At 42.2% G+C, this 22,901-nt stretch overlaps 1 protein-coding gene across 1 annotated transcript in view; it reads left to right on the forward strand.

The window, feature by feature from the left end:
* The first annotated feature begins 447 nt into the window (after positions 1 to 447).
* Positions 448 to 22,901, forward strand: part of LCP2 (lymphocyte cytosolic protein 2) — a 1,189,974-nt gene continuing 1,167,520 nt past the window's right edge. Inside the window, exons 1-2 of the mRNA XM_073573677.1 lie at positions 448 to 705; positions 1,147 to 1,209. Of these exons, the coding sequence (XP_073429778.1) occupies positions 628 to 705; positions 1,147 to 1,209 (141 nt within the window). The 5' untranslated portion in view covers positions 448 to 627. The remainder of the gene's footprint in view (positions 706 to 1,146; positions 1,210 to 22,901) is intronic.

Genomic DNA, 22,901 nt, shown 5'->3' on the forward strand with positions numbered 1-22,901 from the left:
TGGACATATTAAGTAATACCTAATTGTTTAAATGGATTGTTAGTCTATTCAATGACACAATTATGGGAGCACCAGAGAGTTTGTATATTGTATGTGGACATCAGTCTTACAAGTGGTTACCTAACAACTTCCCAGGGGTCTGCACACTAATCATTGATGGCCCTAAAGTGGGTAATCACTTTTGATAAGGTTTCAAGTATCTACAAAATATTTAAACACACAAATAAACCTGATTGGAGCAAGGTAACCCCAATAAATCGTTGTACCATGCCTTCAAGTTTAACAAACTGCACGCATAAAAACAAAGTAATTCTTTCAGTTCATTCTGCCAATGAGGAAGTGGTAAAGGAAATGTGTTGCTGTTTTTTCTGAGAACTAAGACCCAGTAATGTAGAGGAAGTTGTCACTTTTATAGATGTTTCAGCCTTAAGCTGTCTATTTTGTTGAAAACCAGGCAATACATTTTTAGCAAGTCATTGTCCTGGACATCTCTTGGCTCCTGATACTTCAAGGTCATACTGGTTAAGCACTGAAGCAATAAAAAAAATACAGTTTTTCAATTGGAACTAATTAACTTATTGTCTGTTATGAACTGAACATCAAAGCTATTTAGTGAACAAGAAACAAATGGATTTTCGAAAGGTTCCATCATGTACTGAAGTGAGCTCATGGAGTCCTGATGTACTCATTGATTATTTCAGAATGGTAAGTACCTTATGAACATTGTTAACATGAACTCAGTAACATCAACAAGAGTTTTACATGACTGTAACCTCTCCAGGGATGTGTTATTTACTTTAATGCATCATTTAAATTTTATTTTCAGAGGCCTTGTTTACTGAACAAAAGGAAAAAATATGGCATCTATGCTGTGTAAGGATCATAGACAAGTTATACCAGGAAATATTTCTTTCAATAAACAGTGTATATTGTAAGATGGATGTTACACACCGTATATATTATCGCACAGACAAATGTAAAATAGAACTTCCTAGTGCATGTTTAAATAAATTGGAGCTAATTTCACAAAAGACTGAAAATAAAAATTAAACAGCAACCAGAAAACTTTTAGTAAAATCAAGTTTTGAACATTCCATTGTTTAGCTATTAGTCTGCATGATAACAAATAATGTTTTTTTTCCCCAGTGCAACCTAAATGATTGTGAAAAATTGGTTAAAAAGCAAGGGATTGATGGGAAAAGGTTTTTGGTAAGTTTTTAGCTCAGTTTAATTTTTATATATGATAAACAAAACCAAAGTAGGCAGTGTTAAAAAATAGATTTGATAAGCTTTGCGCAAGGTATTAAGAATACGTGTCCAAAATTCTTCTGGCAAAATGCTTATGTCTACAATGTATCCACAAAGCCTCTTTCTAGTCATTTTTTTGCTGCATAAAATAGAATAGTAATGACACAATTTTATGCAGTGGTGTATTTAATATTTCCATTGTGTATAGTGTCTTCAATGTATGCAATACTATAGATATTGTAAATATTTTTACATTTCATAACAATATTTTTATCTACATGTATACATGAACACTTAATGACCGGGCCAATTTTTACAATTCTGACCACTGTCATTTTATGAGGTTATAACTCTGGAGCGCTTCAACGGATCCCGCTTATTCTGAGAATATTTTTTGTGACATACATTTACTTCATCTTAGTGGTAAAATTTCTTCGATATGACTTGTGTTCATTTATGAAAAAAAATGGAAATATGGCAAAAAAAATTAAAATTTTGTAGTTTTCAAACTTTTATTTTTTTTCCCTTAAATCAGAGAGATATGTCACACAATATAGTTAATAAATATCATTTCTCATATGTCTACTTTATGTCAGTACAATTTTGGAATCAAAATTTTTTTTTTGTTAGGAAGTTATAAGGGTTAAAATTTGACCAGCAATTTCTCATTTTTGCAACAAAATTTACAAAACCATTTTTTTCGGGACCACATCATATATGAAGTCATATTGAGGGGTGTAAATGACAGAAAATGCCAAAAAGTGACACCATTATAAATACTGCACCCCTCAAGGTACTCAAAACCACATTCAAGAAGTTTATTAACCCTTTACGTGCTTCACAGGAACTGAAGCAATTTGGAAGGAAAAATTGAACATTTAACTTTTTTTCACAAACATTTTACTTCAGAACCAATTTTTTTTATTTTCACAATTTAAAAAAGAGAAAATGAACTATACAATTTATTGTGCAATTTCTCCTGAATATGCCAATACCCTATATGTGGTGGTAAACCACTGTTTGGGCGCATGGCAAAGCTCGGAAGGGAAGGAGCGCTGTTTAACTTTTTCAACGCAGAATTGACTGGAATTGAGATTGGACGCCACTTCACGTTTGGAGAGTCCCTGATAGGCCTAAACAGTGGAAACCCCCAATTCTAACTCCAAACCTAACCCCAACATACCCCTAATCCTAATCCCAACCATAACCTTAACCACAACCCTAACCCCAACACACCCCTAACTTTAATCCCAACCCTAACTCTGACCACAAACCTAACCTAAATGCACCCCTAACCCTAATGCCAACCCTAATCCCAACCTTAACCCTTATCCCAACCCTAGCCTTAATCCCGACGCTAACCCTTATCCCAACCATAACCGTAATCCCGATCTTAGCCCCAACCTTAACCCTAACTTTGGCCCCAACCCTACCTTTAGCCCCAACCCTAACTTGAGCCCCAACCCTAACTTTAGCCCTAATCCTAACCCTAACCTTAGCCCCAACCCTAACCTTAGCCCCATTCCTAACCCTAACTTTTGCCCAACTCACTTTAGCCCAACTCTAACCCTGATGGGAAAATGGAAATACATTTTTTCATTTTATTATTTTTCCCTAACTAAGGGGGTGATAAAGGGGGGTTTTATTTACTATTTTTTTATTTTGATTACTGTGATCGGTCTATCACAATGATCGAAATGAACCAATAGGAAAAATCTCCTCTTGTTGCCGGGTGCAGGTCGGCAGATCCCGGCGGATGCACTGCGCTTGCGCCCGCCATTTTCTCCCGGAAGAAGACGCCGGAAGTCCATGGGACTTCAGGGGGCATGCAGGAACACCAGAGGTATCGGGGTGGTGATCAGGGGACCCTATTTTTCTCTCCTCTGATGTGCAATCACATAAGAGGAGTGAGAAATCAGAATTTTTTGCGGTCACTGTTATACCATTAATAATGGCGATCTCAACACCGGAGTCGGTAAAAACCGACCCTAATCAAGTTCTTTTGGGGTAGACTGAGACCCCAGAGAAATTCCGATGCTGGGGGGGCGCTATAATCTTAAATCTCAGAGCCATTTAAAAGTGGCGCTGTGGTTTAAGTACCCTTAACTGTCACCATTAAAAGGCGCATCGGCGGTCTTTAAGGGGTTAATTTTATTAGCATTCAATAGAATTTTCAATATGCCATGGGGTGAAACATGAGTACCCTGGGGAACTCACCCAAAGATAGGAAGAACAAACTGGGCAGATATTGCCATTGGTCAGATTCAAATCCAGGACCTCGGAACAGCAAGATATTGACACAGTATGCATTAGGGTGACCGGATCTCATATGGGGGGAAAAAAAATGTTGGAATCGTGTCCGTCTGGACCCCACAAAATGATTCCCCTTTCCAGATATTGAGATAGCCAAAATTTGAGCTCGATCAAATGACGTTAACCCGTGCCGCTCGTTGCTCAAAGTTTGAAAAAATCCAAATTGAGGTTTTTTAAGATTTAGGTATTTTGCATAGTCTGTTAGACTATAAAGAATGTGACAACAACATTGCAGAAATAGCCCTGACCAAATTTTCGAACCATTTGTGGTATTTGAATGCAGAGTTGGTGGGATTATCGTTTTTTGATCCCACCATTACAGACAATGAAAAGTTGTTAATGGCTAATAAATTGCTCAGTAGCACAGATGAACCATCAGAGCACGCTAACCTACATGAGTTGATAATTTTACATAGTTATCTAATCTATTCTAGAGCTTTTGTTAAAGTAGTTTTTGAAACGTCAGAATATAATGCTCGGCATTTGCTTACAACTTGCAGGACATATTGCTTTTGTTCTTCATCTTTTGTCAGAAGGTCGTTAAAGTCGGTTACTTCCTACCTCTTTTAATTTTTCTTTCCTAACTTTTGACTTTACAACCCTAGCGTGCTCTGATGGTTCATCTGTGCTACTGAGTAATTTATTAGCCATTAACAACTTTTCATTGTCTGTAATGGTGGGATCAAAAAATCCAAATCCGAATCCAAGATGGCGATGGGGGCCTTCAGGGGCCTGCAGGAAGCTGGCTTCCTCAGTGCCTGCAAAGCGCAAGAATGAGGAAGCCTTCTGCACTGCCTGTGACAGATTGCTGATCTGTCACAGTGATCTGTGACGTGACAGATCAGCGATCTGTCACAGGACAGTGATGTCCCACCTGGGACTATTTAATAAATTTAAAAAAAAAAAAAAAAATTCCCCCAAATAAATCCATTTTTTGGAAATAAAAACAAAAAAAACAATAAAAGTACACATATTAGGTATCACCGCGTCCGTAACGACCCGCCCTATAAAACTGTCCCATTAGTTAACCCCTTTAGCAAACCCCTTAAAAAATAAAAATAAAAAACGAAGCAAAAAATAATGATTTATTATCATACCGCCAAACAAAAAGTGTAATAACGCGCGATCAAAAACACGCATATAAATATCCATGGTACCGCTGAAAACGTCATCTTGTCCCACAAAAAACGAGCCACCACACAGCATCATCAGCGAAAAAATAAAAAAGTTATAGCTCGCAGAATAAAGCGATGCAAAAATAATTATTTTTTATATAAAATAGTTTTCATTGCATAAAACCGACAAAACATAAAAAAAGACCTAAATAAGGTATCGCTGTAACCGTACTGACCCGAAGAATAAAACTGCTTTATCAATTTTATCGCACGCGGAACGGTGTAAACTCACCCCCCAAAAGAAATTCATGAAAAGCTGGTTTTTGTTCATTCTGCGTCCCAAAAATCGGAATAAAAAGCGATCAAAAAATGTCACGTGCCCGAAAATGGTACCAATAAAAACGTCAACTCGTCCCACAAAAAATAAGACCTCACATGACTTGGTGGGTCAAAATACGGAAAAATTATAACTCTCAATATGTGGTGATGCAAAAACTATTTTTACAATAAAAAGCGTATTTTAGCGTGCGACAGCTGCCAAATATAAAAACCGCCATAAATAGTAAATCAAACCCCCCGTTATCACCCCCTTAGTTAGGGAAAAATAATAAAGTTAAAAAATGTATTTATTTCCATTTTTCCATTAGGGTTAGGGTTAGGGTTTGGGCTAGGGCTATGGTTAGGGTTAGGGTTAGGGCTAGGGTTAGGGTTAGGGTAAGGGCTGAGATTAGGGTTAGGGGTGTGTTGAGGTTCGGGTTGGAGTTAGAATTGGGGTTTTCCACTGTTTGGGCACATCAGGGGCTCTCCAAATGCAACATGGCGTCTGATCTCAATTCCAGCCAATTCTGAGTTGAAAAAGTCAAATGGTGCTCCTTCCCTTCCAAGCTCTGCCATGCGCCCAAACAGTGTTTTACCCCCACATGTAGGGTATCAGCCTACTCAGGTCAAATTGCAAAACAATTTTTGGGGTCCAATTTCTCCTGTTACCCTTAGGAAAATAAAAAATTGGGGGCAAAAATATCATTTTTGTGGAAAATGATTTTTTTATTTTCACGTCCGAGCGTTATAAGCTTCTGTGAAGCACTTGGGGGTTCAAAGTGCTCACCACACATCTAGATAAGTTCCGTGGGGGGTCTAGTGTCCAAAATGGGGTCACTTGTGGGGGGTTTCCACTGTTTAGGTACATTAGGGGCTCTCCAAAGGCAACATGACACCCGCAGAACATTCCCTCAAAGTCTGCATTCCAAAACGTCACTACTTCCCTTCCGAGCCCTGACGTGTGTCCATACAGTAGTTTTCTCCCACATATGGGGCGTCAGCGTACTCAGGACAAATTGGACAACAACTTTTGGGGTTCAATTTCTCCTGTTACCCTTGGGAAAATAAATAAATTGGGGACTAATTGATCAGGTTTGTGGAAAAAATACGATTTTTTTATTTTCATGCCCTGGCATTATAAACTTCTGTGAAGCCTTTGGGGGTTCAAAGTGCTCACCACACATCTAGATAAGTTCCTTGGGGGGTCTAGTTTCCAAAATGGTGTCATTTGTGGGGGGTTTCCACTGTTTAGGTACATCAGGGGTTTTCCAATCGCGACATGGTGTCCGATCTCAATTCCAGCCAAAAACGTCAAATGGCGCTGCTTCCCTTCCGAGCTCTGCCATGCGCCCAAATAGTGGTTTACCCCACGCATGTGGGGTATCAGCGTACTCAGGACAAATTGCACAATAACTTTTAGGGTCCTGTTACCCTTGGAAAAATAAGAATTGAGGGTGAAAAGATCATTTTTGTGGAAAAAATATGATTTTTTAATTGTACGGCTTTATGTTATAAACTTCTGTGAAGCCCTTGGGGGTTCAAAGTTCTCACCACACATCTAGATAAGTTCCTTAGGGGGTCTAGTTAATGGTGTCATTTGTGGAGGGTTTCCACTGTTTTGGTACATCAGGAGTTTTCCAATCGTGACATGGTGTCCGATCTCAATTCCAGCCAAAAACGTCAAATGGCGCTGTGACGTCAGCGGGAGTCCCAGAAATTTAATACAACGAATTAACCCCTTAAATGAACCCCTACAACTCCAAAATTTTACCCACAAACCCTCATATAATTAATAGTGATAGACATAAAAAAAAACATGAAATGAAATGGTTAACTGTATGTAAACCATGTGTCATTTCATGTTGGGCAGAAGACTAATTATACAAAAGCCGGCAAATGTTTCAGCGGCTATTCTGCAATGAAGAACTGTATGAATTAGAAATATATGTATAAATGTGTCTCTATGACATGTATAATATATATATATATATATATATATATATATATATATATATATATATATATATATATATATCTAGATCTATTAATTCGTTTGTGTGCGGAAACCTGTCATTGGGCTTCATCATATGTCCATTTAGCTATCCTGCGAGAAAATCTCGCCAGACGGATGTCAAACGGATCCTTACATGCGATTGAAATCGCATCAATGAAGAAAAATCGCATCAAAAACGGATCACTGGTTAAGATACTTTTGTGCGATTTCGGACCGTTAAAATGCGACCGATTTTTTATTCGTTGTGTGTGACTCCAGCCTTAGACTTGTGACGGGGACAAGGGGGCATCCTTTAGATTTTAATGAAAGAAGGTTTAAGCATAATCACAGACGCGGATTCTTTACTGTAAGAGCAGTGAGACTATGGAACTCTCTGCCATATGATGTTGTAAGGAGTGATTCCCTACTAAAATTTAAGAAGGGGCTGGATGCCTGTCTTGAAAAGTATAATATTACAGGGTATATACACTAGTTTCCTTAATATTGTGTTGATCCAGGGAGCTAGTCTGATTGGCGTATGTGGAGTCGGGAAGGAATTTTTTTCCCCAAAGTGAAGCTTACTTTTTGCCACATGGGTTTTGTTTGCCTTCCTCTGGATCAACATGTTAGGGCAGGTTAGGATAGGATATGGGTTGAACTAGATGAACTTAAAGTCTCCCTTCAACCTTAATAACCATGTTACTATGTTAGTTCCTGCGAAGCACGTAAAGGGTTAATAAACTTCTTGAATGTTGTTTTGAGTACCTTGAGGGGTGCAGTTTTTAGAATGGTGTCACTTTTTGGTATTTTCTGTCATGTACACCCTTCAATATGATTTCATATGTGAGGTGGTCCCAAAAAGAATGGTTTTGTAAATTTTGTTGCAAAAATGAGAAATCACTGGTCAAATTTTAACCCTTATAACTTTATAACAAAAGAAATATGTTTACAAAATTGTGCTGATGTAAAGCTGACATGTGGGAAATGTTATTTAGAATACTTTTTAACACCAGCTTGAAAATGGATTTTAAAATCCGAAATGTTGGCCTACTGAAATGTATGTTCAGTATATACTCAATACTTAGTCGGGGCTCCTTTTGCATCAATTACTACATCAATGCAATGTGGCATGGATGCGATCAGCCTTTGGCACTGCTGAAATGTTATGGAAGCCCAGGTTGCTTTGATAGGAGCCTTCAGCTCATCTTCATTGTTGGGTCTGTTGTCTCTCATTTTCCTCTTGACAGGTCAGGTGAGTTTGCTGGCCAAACAAGCGCAGTGATACTGTTGTTTTAAACCAGGTATTGGTACTTTTGGCAGTGTGGACAGGTGCCAAGTCCAGACACACCAGGTGGATAATTATCCTCAGTATTTTTAAATCTGTTTGTCTGTTGTCTCAATAACACATGGCACACTTCTTGTTTCTTAGTCTGTAGTTGGCTGATCCCGTTCTCATTCGTAGTGCCCTCAACATTTTCAACCCCAACACACCCCTAACCTTAGTCCCAACCATAACCCTAACCACAACCCTGACCCCAACACACCCATAACTGTTGTGAATTCTCTTGCTGGCCTCCCTCTGGATTCTCGTTTGGCTTGACGGAGACTCCAGTACTTGGTCAAATGGAAGGGTTATGGCAAGGAGGATAATTCTTGGGTCGCTGCTTCTGACATTCATGCCAAAAGATTGGTACGTGCCTTTCACTGGGCCCATCCTGACCGGCCTAGTGGCGTGGATGAGGGTTCAGTGACCCCTCCTCAAGGGGGGGTACTGTTGTGAATTCTCTTGGTGGCCTCCCTCTGGTTATTACTGAAGGTAGTGGAGTTGGTGAGATTGACAGAGGGGTGGCGAGTTCTCTTTCTGGGCTCCCTCTGGTGGTTACTGGAGGTAGTGGAGCTGATCTGATTGACAGAGGCTGGCCACCTGATAATGAGGATGACGATTGGAGATCTGGGTTTCAGATTGGGATTTAAGACGGCTGACTCCCTCTATCCCTGCTGGTGATTTTCTTTCTGTGCCTTCTGAGGTCTGATGTCTCCTGCTCTGTCCCTGCATGGTTCAGCTAAGTGGTTCATTTGCTATTCTGCTTGCATTTGATCTGGTTTTGTCTCTCTCTGCTTTGTGTGGGTCAGCCAGCTCTGGCTGGAGCTGTGCTGAATCACCGCCCATATGTTACTGCTTGTGCCAGTTTGTTTTGTCCCCTGTTATATTGGTCTCTTTTTGCTTTGCTTTCAGAATATACCAGAGTGCTGATATAGTGGGGGCGAGGTTGTGCGACTTCAGTGTTTTTTGTGCATCAGACGTGTTGGACTTTTTGCATGGTTTTTTGCGTGATTGCAGACAGTGCCTTTCCTTTCCTGTCCTGTCTAGTCAGTGTGGGCCCCATCATTTGCTCAGTCTATTTTCCTGCCTACGTTGGTGTTTTCATCTTGTCTCACCAACAATATATGTTTGGGGGCTATCTATTCCTTTGGGGTCTGCTCCGGGACAGTTTAGATTTCTCCTTTCTTGCTTTAGGCTTAGTTAGCTCTCCGGCTGTGCCAAGGCGTCTAGGATCATCGTAGGTACGCTCCACGGCTACTGCTAGTTGTGTGGATAGGATCAGGGGTCAGCAATCTGCTTAGTTGCCAACATCTCTGGTTTTCTGTGGCTTAGCCTGGGCCTGCTATCCTCCTCGGTGACCCATTCATAACAGAATCACTAGCCTTAATGTAGACTCTAGGGTACTCTAAAGAAGGAAAGAATAAAAAAAAAAAAAAAGTGTCAGAATTTTTTATATATATTTTTTTCTCTTTTTTCCTCTGGGACCGTGGGAGGATTTTTTGTCTAAATGAAGACTAAGCAATTGTCTGATCGTGTTGAGTAGCTCACTGCTGAAATGCGGGGAATTTCTGCCTATCTCGCTCAATCATCTGCTGTTGAACTAAAAATCCCTAATCCTGATGTGTTTTCTTGGGATCGGTCTAAATTTTTGAATTTTAAGAATAATTGTAAACTATTTTTTGCTTTGAAACCTAACTCATTGGGGAGCTCATCTCCCTGCTGCGCGGCGATCCCTAGGATTGGGCCTTTTCTTTGACACCCGGAGATCCTATTCTGGCTAATATATACACATTTTTTCAAGCCTTGGGGTTGTTGTATGATGAATCTAATGATATTGATCAAGCTGAGAAAACCTTATTGGCATTGAACCAGGGTCAGGATTCTGCAGAGTTATATTGTCAAAAATTCCGAAAGTGGGCGGTCCTTATTAAATGGAATGATGATGCCCTGTGCCTTCTTTTCTCGAAAATTCTCACCATCTGAACGTAACTATGACGTGGGGAATCGGGAATTGTTGGCCATGAAATGGGCATTTGTAGAGTGGAGACATTGGTTGGAGGGAGCTAGACATCAAGTTGTGGTTCTGATCAACCACAAGAATTTGATTTATCTTGAATCAGCCAAATGCTTGAATCCTGCTAGGCGGGCCTTGTTTTTCATGCGTTTTAATTTTGTGGTCTCTTTTCTTCCGGGCACTAAGAATGTTAAGGCGGATGCCCTTTCTAAGAGTTTCTTTGCGGATTCTCTTGATGTGACCGAGCCTACTACCATTCTAAATGAGGGTGTAGTTCTTCCCGCCATCTCACCCGATTGAGAAGTGCCCTGGAGCAATTTCACAAGGACAAACCTGAACGCTGCCCTAAGGGAAAATTGTATGTTCCTGACCAGTGGAGGAAAAGAGTAATGTCTGAAATTCATTGCTCCACGTTGGCTGGTCATCCAGGTATTTTTTTGGTACCAGAGATTTGGTTAGTCAGTCTTTTTGGTGGCCTTCCTTATCTCGTGATGTCAGGAATTTTGTGCAGTCCTGTGGGACTTGTACTCGGTCCAAGCCCTGGTCTCATTCTAGTGGGTGGTTGATGCCCCTGCCGGTGCCCAGATGGCCATGGACCCCTATTTCAATGGATTTTATTCCTGATCTTCCTGTCTCTCAGAGAATGACTGTTATCTGGGTGAACTGTGATTGATTTTCTAAGATGGTCAATCTTGTACCACTCCCAAAGTTGCCATCTTCTTCTGAGTTGGTGCCCTTGTTTTTACAATAGGTGGTTCGGTTGCACGGGATTCCTGAGAACATTGTGTCAGACAGAGGAGTCCAGTTTGTTTCCAGATTTTGGAGAGCTTTTCATTCCAAACTGGGAATTCAGTTATCTTTCTCCGCTGCATTTCATCCCCAGACCAATGGACAGACTGAGAGAACAAACCAGACCTTGGAGTCTTATTTGAGATGTTTCATATCTGCTGATCAGGATGACTGGGTCTCATTTTTGTCCTTGGCCGAATTCGCGCTAAACAATAGGGCTAGTTGTGCCACTTTGATGTCACCCTTTTTCTGTAACTTTCGGTTTCATCCTCGATTTTCTTCAGGGCAGGTGGAATCTCCAGCCTGCCCAAGTGTGGATTCTGTGGTAGAGAAAATGCAGCAGATTTGGGACCAAGTGGTGGATAAGTTGTCCCAATCTCAGGAAAAAGCCCAACGGCTTTCCAACCGGCATAGGACCATTGGTCCCCGGTTTAAAGTGGGTGATATGGTTTGGTTGTCTTCAAAGAATATTCCTAGGAAGGTTGCGTCTCCAAAATTCAAGCCATTCAAGTCATTGGACCTTATAAGATTTTGGAGATCCTTAATCCCGTTTCTTTCCGTTTGGCTCTTCCAGTTACGTTTAAGATTCAAAACGTGTTTCATAAATCTTTTTTGAAGAGGTTTGTGGATCCAGTAGTTCCCATGGCGGTGCCTCACGACCCTGTATTGGTTAAAGGTAATTTGGAGTATGAGATAAAGAAAATATTGGATTCTCGTTTGGCTAGACGGAGACTCCAATACTTGGTCAAATAGAAGGGTTATGGCCAGGAGGATAATTCTTGGGTCGCTGCTTATGACATTCATGCCAAAAGATTGGTTCATGCCTTTCACTGGGCCCATCCTGACTGGCCTAGTGGCGTGGATGAGGGTTCGGTGACCCCTCCTCAAGGGGGGGGTACTGTTGTGAATTCTCTTGGTGGCCTCCCTCTGGTTATTACTGAAGGTAGCGGAGCTGGTCAGATTGACAGAGGGGTTGTGAGTTCTCTTTCTGGGCTCCCTCTGCTGGTTACTGGAGATAGTGGAGCTGATCTGATTGACAGAGGCTGGCCACCTGATAATGAGGATGACGATTGGAGGTCTGGCGTTTCAGATTGGGATTTAAGACAGCTGACACCCTCTATCCCTGCTGGTGATTTTCTTCCTGTGCCTTCTGAGGTCTGATGTCTCCTGCTTTGTCCCTGCATGGTTCAGCTAAGTGGTTCATTTGCTATTCTGTTTGCATTTGATCTGGTTTTGTCTATCTCTGCTTTGTGCGGGTCAGCCAGCTCTGGCTGGAACTGTGCTGAATCACTGCCCATATGTTACTGCTTGTGCCAGTTTATTTTGTCCCCTGTTATATTGGTCTCTTTTTGCTTTGCTTTCAGAATATACCAGAGTGCTGATATAGTGGGAGCTAAGTCATGCAACTTCAGTGTTTTTTGTGCATCAGACGTGTTGGACTTTTTGCAGGGTATTTGTGTGATTGCAGACAGTGTCTTCCCTTTCCTGTCTAGTCAGTGTGGGCCCCATCATTTGCTCAGTCTATTTTCCTGCCTGCTTTTGTGTTTTCATCTTGTCTCACCGACAATATATGTTTGGGGGCTATCTATTCCTTTGGGGTCTGCTCCGAGGCAGTTTAGATTTCCCCTTTCTTGCTTTAGGCTTAGTTAGCTTTCCGGCTGTGCCGAGGCATCTAGGATCATCATAGGTACGCTCCACACATACAGCTATTTGTGTGGATAGGATCAGGGGTCTGCAATCCACTTAGTTACCAACCTCTCTGGTTTTATGTGGCTTAGCCTGGGCCTGTTATGAATGGGTCACCGAGGAGAAAAAAGCAAAACAAACTAAGTCACAGAAAACCAGAGAGGTTGGTAACTATGCAGATTGCAGATCCCTGATCCTACCACACAACTAGCAGCAGCCGTGGAGCGTACCTACGATGTTCCTAGACGCTTCGTCACAGCCAGAGGACTAAATAAGCCTGAAGCATGAAAAGGGGAAAACTAAATGCCCCAGAGCAGACCCCAAAGGAATAGATAGCCCCCACACATGTATTGACGGTGAAGCAAGATGAAGGCACAAACACAGGCAGGAAAATAGGCTGAGCAAACGATGGGGCCCAAACTAACTAGAGAGGAAAGGAAAGACACTATCTGCAACCTGCAAAAAACCCTACAAAAATAATGTCCAACACTTCTGATAGCAAAATTAACCCTGAAGTCACTAGACTTCTCCCACTATTTCAGCACTCTGAAGTATTCTGAGACACAGCAAAAAGAGACCAAACTAGTAAGGGACAAAAAGCAAATTGGCAAAATACTGATAAATAAGAGTGGAAATTCAGCACAGCCCCCAGCTGTGGCTGGCTGACCACACCAAAAAACAGAATAGACCAACAAAATCAAGTGTGAACATTAGCAGAAAAACTTCGCTTTAGATGACTGGAACAGAGCTGAAAACCAAGAGCTGACAAGCCAAAAGGAATCACCAGCAACTGAATAGGGTGTCGGCTGTCTTAAATCCAATCAGACTCCTGAGGACCAATCGTCATCCTCATTCTCAGGTGGCAGATCACACCGATCAAATCAGCCTCACTACCTCCTGGTACCACCAGAGGGAGTCTGGAAGGAGAACTCACAACTGGTGAACCAGAGAATGAACTCACAACAGTAACCCCCCTTGAGGAGGGGGTCACTGAACCCTCATCCATGCCACCAGGCCGATCAGGATGGGCCCGGTGAAAAGCACAAACCAATCTATTGGCATGAATATCGGAGGCAGAGACCCAAGAATTATCCTCCTGACCATAACCCTTCCATTTGACCAAATACTGGAGTCTCCATCTAACCAAACGAGAATCCAATATTTTCTCTACCTCATATTCCACATTACCTTTAACCAATACAGGGTCAGGAGGTGCCACCATAGGACCTACTGGCTCAACAAACCTCTTCAACAGAGATTTGTGAAATACGTTATGGATCTTGAATGTAACTGGAAGAGCCAATCGAAACGAAACAGGATTAAGAATTTCCAAAATCTTATAAGGACCAATAAATCTTGGCTTAAATTTAGGAGATGCAACCTTCATAGGAATATTCTTAGACGACAACCAAACCATATCACCCACTTTAAACCGTGGACCAATGGTCCTATGCCGGTTGGAAAATCGCTGGGCCTTTTCCTGAGAGAGTGACAACTTATCCACCACTTGGTCCCATATCTGCTGCATTCTCTTAACCACAGTGTCCACACCTGGGCAGGACGAAGATTCCACTTGCCCTGGAGAGAATCGAGGATGAAACCCAAAATTACAGAAAAAGGGTGACATCAAAGTGGCAGAACTAGCTCTATTGTTCAGTGCGAATTCGGCCAAGGGCAAAAATGAGACCCAAGCATCCTGACCAGCAGATATAAAACATCTCAAATAAGATTCCAAGGTCTGGTTTGTTCTCTCAGTCTGTCCATTGGTCTGGGGATGAAACACGGAGAAGGATAACTGATTTCCCAGATTGGAACAAAAGGTTTTCTAGAATCTGGAAACAAACTGGACTCCTCTGTCGGACACAATGTTCTCAGGAATCCCATGTAACCGAACCACCTGTTGTAAAAACAGGGGCACCAACTCAGCGGAAGATGGCAACTTTGGGAGTGGTACAAGATGGATCATCTTCAAAAATCTATCACAAATCACCCAGATAACAGTCATTCTCTGAGAGACAGGAAGATCGGAAATAAAATCCATTGAGATATGGGTCCATGGCCTCTTGGGCACCGGCAAGGGCATCACCAACCCACTAGAACGAGAACAGGGTTTAGATCAAGAACAAGTCCCACAGGACTGTACAAAATTCCTGACGTCACGAGATAAGGGAGGCCACCAAAAGGACCGACTCACCAAATCTCTGGTACCAAAAATACCTGGATGGCCAGCCAATGCGGAGCAATGAATTTCAGACATCACTCTTTCTCCACTGGTCAGGAACATACAATTTTCCCATAGGGCAATGCTCAGGTTTATCCTCCTGAAATTCCTCCAGGGCGCATCTCAAATCGGACAAAATGGCAGAAAGAACTACCCCCCTCACCTAGGATGGTAGTAGGCTCGGTCACACTAAGAGAATCGGCAAGGAAACTCCTAGAAAGGGTGTCTGCCTTAACAATCTTAGTGCCCGGAAGAAAAGAGACCACAAAATTAAAATGCGTGAAAAACAAGGCCCATCTAGCCTGTCTAGGATTCAAGCGTTTGGCCGACTCCAGATAAATCAAATTCTTGTGATCGGTGAGGACTACAACTTGATGTCTAGCTCCTTCCAACCAATGTCTCCACTCCTCAAATGCCCACTTCATGGCCAACAATTCTCGATTCCCCACGTCATAGTTACGTTCAGATGGGGAGAACTTTCGAGAAAAGAAGGCAAAGGGATTCATCTTAGAAGTCACAGGGTCTTTTTGGGACAAAACAGCTCCTGCACCAATCTCAGAAGCATCTACCTCCACCTGAAATGGAGGTGAGACATCAGGTTGCCGTAAAACTGGAGCTGAAGTAAATCTCTGCTTAAGCTCCTGAAATGCTGAGATAGCCTCATTAGACCAATTCAGCACATCAAGCGCCCTTTTTGGTCAGATCAGTCAGTGGTTTGACAATACCAGAAAAATTACCTATAAATTTACGATAGAAATTAGCAAAACCCAAAAACTTCTGGAGGGCCTTCAAAGAAGTAGGCTGAACCCAATCATAAATCAAAAACGAAATCCTCTGAACTCCAAAGAGGTACTTCGATCCTTTAACATACAGAGAATTTTCCCTCAAAATCCGGAACACAATCCAGACATGTTCCACATGAGAATCCCAATCACTTGAAAAGATGAAAATATCATCCAGATAAATGATCAAAATCTTATCCACAAAGTCCTGGAAAATATCGTTCATAAAAGATTGGAAGACAGAAGGGGCATTAGTGAGCCCAAAAGGCATCACCAGGTACTCAAAATGTCCCTCCAGAGTATTAAACATCATCTTCCATTCATCCCCATGCTTGATACGAATTAGATTATACGCCCCGCTGAAGTCAAGCTTGGTAAACCAATAGACACTTTTAACTCTGGAAAATGAATCAGAAATTAGGGGTAACGGGTACTGATATTTAACAGTGATTTTGTTAAGGGAGCGATAGTCAATACATGGCCTTAATGAAACATCTTTCTTGGCCACAAAAAACCCAGCATCTAAAGGTGAAGAAGATTGTCTAATATGACCCTTCTCTAGAGATGAGCGACTTTGCCTTTTTTCGGATCGAGCCGTGTTTCATGAAACCCAACTTTCTCAAAAGTCGGGTCGAACTAAATCGGCCAACTATAGGGAAAAGTCGGGGTCCGACTGAAACACGAAACCCAATGCAAGTCAATGGGGAAGCAAATTCGGCAGGGAGTGGAGGAGAGTAAACACACCTACAGTTCCCATTTCAATGCCAACGACATCATTTCTTATTACTTAAGCTTTTCAACCTTAATTTACTTTATAATAATAGTTACGCATTGAAAACTGGGGGTTAGTTGGCTAAAGTTGTGGGGTGGTAGGGCTGGCGCCAGGTTTTCATGTGCCCTGGGCCAAAGAGTGTCAGTGCACCCTTTTAACATATACCACAATTCATAATGCTCCGATACGGCACAGAAATATAGGTATAGTACAATGAAAAATACTTCACTGCTTACATGTCTTAATCATGAACATGATTAAGACCTGAGGCGTCGAAACGCGTTGTTCTGCAGTCATCCGACTGATATGCTGTACCTGCTGGAATTTTAATATGCATTGGCACAATAAAATGGATTTTTAATTTTCCATTCCTGGCGCTGGAACTTTCTTCCCTTTTTTTTACTATTGGTTGACTGCCTAGTCAAATCCGTGCGCAGGATTTGGATCCTACCTGCAAGGCAGTGCGGTGAGCTGGATTATTCTGTTCTTTTACTTCACTGCTTACATGACGTGACTGATATCTATTTTAAATTCTACAATAGCTCAAAAAAAGGACAGTATATTACTCCATATAGTATTATGGCCACCAACTAGTGCGCCATACAGAATAATGAGCCCCATACAGTATATTTCTCCATACAGAATAATTGGTCCCATATAATGTTCCATACAGTATATGATGAGCTCCACATAATGCTACAGTATAAGATGGTCTCCATGGACGATGCTCCAGTGTGTTATGGGCCCAAATAATGCTCCATATATAATGGGCCCAATTTCTAATGCTCCAGTGTATAATGGGCCCCGTAAATGCTGCTCCAGTGTCTGATGTCCCCCATTTGGAATGCTCCAGTATATGATGGGCCTCATGGATGATGCTCCAGTGTCTTATGGGCCCAAATAAAGCTCCATATATAATGGGCCCCATTTCTAATGCTCCAGTGTATAATGTGCCCCGTAAATGCTGCTCCAGTGTCTGATGTCCCCCATTTGGAATGCTCCAGTATATGCTGGGCCTCATGGATTATGCTCCAGTGTATGTTGGGCCCCATATATCATTCTCCAGTGTATAGTGCTGCCCAAAAATTGCTCCCAACCTTTAAAAAAATTAAATACCTCTCCTCGCTGGGCATTGCTCTACTCTGGACTCCTCAGCGTCGCCATCTTCCAGCTTTCTGCACTTGGACTGTTTAGGCAGAGGGCATACAGATGTGATGTCATGGCGCTCTCTGACCTGAATGTCACTGTCATGAAACGCGGAAGACGTCACGGCGGTGGAGCAGGGAGAGGTAAGTATTGTAAGTGCTGTGGCCCTGAGCAAGCATGGGGGCCCACTTTTGGGGGCGACGGCACTGGCACAGGGCCCCTCATTGTACGCCGGTGTGTCTGACGGCGAGTGGGCCCTCCCACCGGCAGAGACACTTTTGCGTACTATGAGAGGCACTGTGCCAGTGCAATTGCCCACGAGTATGCCCCCCCACCTGCTCAGGGAACCGGCTCTTTCATCTGCACCTTCCTCTGTGTCACCGTGTAAGGTGGTATAGTATGCGGGAAGGGGCACCTGCGTTTCATCAAGGTCAGATTCTGGCTCTGTAGAGTGTGATGAGAATGTAGTGCTGTGGGTGAATGTACCATCAGAATCATCTAGCAGTGGCTGTGCATCAGTGCACTCCATGTCAGATTCATCTTGGACTGGGGAATTCTGGATTTGACTTGATAACCCAGGCATGGTATGTGAAAAGAGCTCCATGGAGTAATCTGAAGTGTGTGCTGCGGCATCCTTCACTTTTGGTGTGGGTGAAGGACACAAGGAAAGGGGTTGTTCCTGACCAGAAGCCTGCACTGACGACTCAGTGCTTGCATTTTTTGAAACTTCATAAGAGGAGGCGATAGAGCTGGAGGCTGTTTCGGCAATGTAAGCCAAAGCCAGTTCCTGATGCTCTGGCTTTAAAAGCGGTTTAACTGCTCCCAGAAAAAGGAGCCTTCCGGGCCTTCTAGAGCCAAACCATGCCGCAGTCTCAACACCTCCTGCCTTAGCTGCTATTGTGCATTTGGCACTAACAGCAGATGCACCCCACCACCATCAGTACCAGCTGGCCCCCCATGCCCACGTCCGCGGTCTCTTCCACCATTCTTCCTAATTTTTGTGAAAATGGACCCAAAATACCAGCAGATATATGGTACTGTATTAGAAGCGTACAGCTGTATACAGTCTAGGGATAATTTTAAATCTCCGTATATATTTCATGAGTCAGACACAGACGCTCACAGGCTCAGTATGGATTAGACAGTAATATAAAAAGTTGAAAAAGGGTACAGTATCACCAGATACAAGGTATATATAGTATATTTTAAACATTCTAAATCTCCGTATATATTTCAGGAGGCAGACACAGATGCTCTCAGGCCCACTATGGATTCAACAAGAATATAGAAAGTTGAGAAAGGGTACAGTATCACAAGATACCAGGTATATATAGTATATTTTAAACATTCTAAATCTCTGTATACATTTCTTGAGGCAGACAGACGCTCTCAGGCTCAGTATGGATTACACCACAATATAAAAAGCAGTAAAAGGGTAATGGATCAGAAGCATACAGCTGTATACAGTGTAGGGGTAATTGTAAATCTCCGTATATATTTCCAAAGTCAGAAGCAGATTCTCACTGGCTCAGTATGGATTAGACCAGAATATAAAAAGCAGTAAATGGGTAATGTACTGTATCACAAGCGTACAGCTGCATACAGTGTTGGGGTAATTTTTAAATCTACATATATATTTCAGGAGTAACACACAGACTCTCACAGGCTCAGTATGGATCACACCATAATATAAAAAGAAGATACGTAAGAAGTTATCACACATGTGGGCCAATGTTCCTGGTGTCAATGATGCACTTAGAGTGGTGGGTGGAGGAGGACTTTCTGGCACAAAGGGTACTGTATCAACAGATACCAGGCATATATAGTATAGTGAAAATAGAATTAATCTCAGTATGTATTTCAGGAGGCAGACACAGACGCTCTCAGGCTCAATATGGATTAGACAAGAATATAAAAAGTTGAAAAAGGGTACAGTATCACCAGATACCAGGTATATATAGTATAGTTTAAACATTCTAAATCTCTGTATATATTTCAGGAGGCAGACACAGACGCTCTCCTTTGACGCAGACTGATGAAGGCCATGTAGGCCGAAACGTTTTTCAGACTGCAAAAATAAAATAAAATTATTTTCCATTTCATGAAAGGCATAAGCTGAGTACAGGCAGGTTGTCATGGGTGGGGGTAGTGACATTTGAACGCACACGGCTATCACAGGCACAAGGGGGCTTATCTTAGTTATCCCACCACTGGCACCATGTGATAAAAAACAGCAAGCTAGTCTTGCCGTGACAATTTACTAGCGGGGGAGTTTATTTTGGTTATCCCACTGCTGCCACAATATGTTACAAGCTGTCGGGATTTATGGATATCCCACTTCCAGTTGCACTTTGGAACTTGCAGCTCCCCCTTACCCTCAGGTCAGTTAGGGAACTACACCTAGGAAAATTAGTCGCCGGATGAGCTACTTGTTGTGCAATGGTTATTAGGCCCACTTGCAGTGAGGGAGTTATAAATGCTTTGGCCGCAGCCACGCAATCAGCTTTTAAAACCCGCTCAGTCACTACCAGCACTACCCACCTAGCCAGAACACACTTCACTGCCACCAGCTTCAGATTTCTCTGATTAATATGTAAAATTAATAGAGAGGTTCGAAGGAAGCCCAAATCAGTAGCGTAAGTAGCATATAGGCACGTGAATTCATCACAGAGCAAAGATACTGAACTAATAAATTTTATAGTTTATTCCCAAAAGGTGGGCAGTGTTTACAGAAGAAAAAAAGGCTTTGCGATGGAAGACAGTTAAAATTTGTACAATGTAATTACAAAAAAATAAAGGATTAAAACAGAAATACACTTACATAATGCTTAGATCATTTCAGGCAGAACCATGCTGGGGGTGGAGCCAGACATCTTAGTTCATGGATGTGGTCTTGTGGCACAGCTCCTAAACAGCAACTAACTAGGGGGGCTCAGTTGCAGACTTATGTCTGGGCTTGTGACATCACCAATGGTGCTGTCTGGTGACAGTCCTCCCCCCTGCTCTTACAGTTGCAGTCTGACTGAAAAGCTTATCATAACCATAACTCATAGAGGGTACCTCATGTAGAAATGCACATAGTATCATCTTTTCCAGCCTGTTGCAGGCAATAATTCAAGACCAAACTGGAACTAGATATTCCACACCGTTCAGGAGGAATCTATTTCTCTGGTTCTGTTGGCGCTGGAACCGTGAAAAACATGGGCGAGGACGCTAAGTCGGCGCTCATCCCAGATATGTGATTTTTATTTTTCTATCACAATCTAGCGGCATTCTATGACCAGATGATTTGATCCTCATTATTATCTATGAGGAGCTTGAGCACATGTTGGAACAAAGAAGCCCCTTGCGGTGAGGAGGGAAGCCAGTGACTAGTAATTCCAACTACACTGGTTGTGTGTGCGCTAAGGGGGAAGGAGCTCACACTGGGGCTTCACATTACAGTCAGGCAGACAGAGCTGCAATGTGTGACAAGCAAAGGAAAGGAAAAGGGGTAAAGCCCCCACACTGACATAGCATAGCTCAGTATACAAATAGAAGATTCTGCAATGTGATAATCAGGGGAATCTTACGTCATATTTTTACGTTACACAGGTAAAAGCAGACGGGTACAGGGTAGACAAGCAGACAAGAGGACCTGGGCAACCTGACAACTAGCAAGCATGCAAGGCAAACTAACAATGCAGCTCAAGCACCTCCATATTGGAAAAGCCTTAAATAGATGGTGCCATCAAGCTATAGGTTGGGCATACCTTAGGTTGATGCAGGTAATCTCTTTAAGAGGGAGGGAGTACGCGTTTGTTCCCTCAAAGCATAGTTCCCGGTCCTATAACTGAACCTTGGTGGACACCTTCACATAAGGGGTGAGATGAGGAGGTGGTGTGGGAGTGGAAGTGTCACAATCCATTTTTGGATCTGTGGCAGATCTGGCTTGTCAGATTAAAGCTTTTTTTTCTTTCAGGCCATCAGAGATTAATGTCAGTTTTTCCCCTGCTGGCCTGCTGGTGTAATTGCGTTGCTGCTGGGTTTGCTGATGTGGTTGGTAACCACTCTCACCATCCTTCAAGAGGTCACCTGATGCATCAGCTGACTGTCAGTGTTAGAGGTTTCTACAGTGACCACGCTGGAGGAAGGAGCTTGCTGGGTGCAGTTGTGCTTTGCTGAGTTCGCTGATCTGGTGTCCTGCTGTGCGGTGCTTTGCAGCAGAAAGCTAAGTCTTGCATTATTTGTTACATTGTCCCTTTTGATGTCTGTCTTTCCACTCCTTTTGCTATATTAGTGCAGCGGTGGGACCAGTGCTCTCACCTGCCAGTTCCCTACTTAGGGATAAGTGCAGGGCAAGTGAGGGATTAGGTATCCTGCTCAGCGACAGGGTGAAAGAACACATATAGGGACAATAGTGAGATCACGGCACATCCTCATGTGAGTGCAGGAGGTGTCTCCCTGTTCCCTATTGACAAGGCCCTGTTTTTATAGTGTTCCTGGTGTTCCCTTGTGTGTTGTGCTATTTGATGACTGACCAACCTTTGGGTCATGTCACACTGGGTCAGTCACTTTGTGATAGGGAGACACTGAATGTCCTGTCTGTAAGGTTCGAGGAGATCAACAGAGGGCTAAGTCTGTAATGAGAACAGATCAGAACATCTATACATAACAAGATAGTCCAAAAAAAAAAAAAAAGTATAATAGCCACCTTCTATTAATTGCAATACACCAATTCCTGCCATAGATTTATGCAGAAAAAAAGGCATAGGAAATTGAATAAATCCATAAAATCAACAGTTTATTAACATCAAATCAGTAAAATAAAACTAGGAAATTTCTCAAAAATGCCAGGTACAAAACATACATCAAAGAACACTGCCATCTAGAACAGCACTTATGAATGCAGCAGAATGACCACAAATACAGTAAATATGTAAAAGGCAAAACAAGTGCCCAATGCCAAAGGATCAAAACCTGCTCATGAAAAATTATATCCAAAATAGACATCAATGCATAAGTCAATTTGTAAATGTAGTATTAAAGTTTTGAAGTGCCCAGAAGATCAGAAATAGCTCATATATAACAAACATTAATTTGCTCCATGCACAATTCAAATGTCATATAAGCTGACAAATAATGCTACTTCCAATCGAGCAGAATAAAGTGCATAGTGCTAGCATGTTTTGTAATCTGGA

The sequence above is a fragment of the Dendrobates tinctorius genome, unplaced genomic scaffold (assembly GCF_039654945.1).
Source record: "Dendrobates tinctorius isolate UK_male_01 unplaced genomic scaffold, ASM3965494v1 ptg000036l, whole genome shotgun sequence".
Lineage (NCBI taxonomy): Eukaryota > Metazoa > Chordata > Amphibia > Anura > Dendrobatidae > Dendrobates > Dendrobates tinctorius.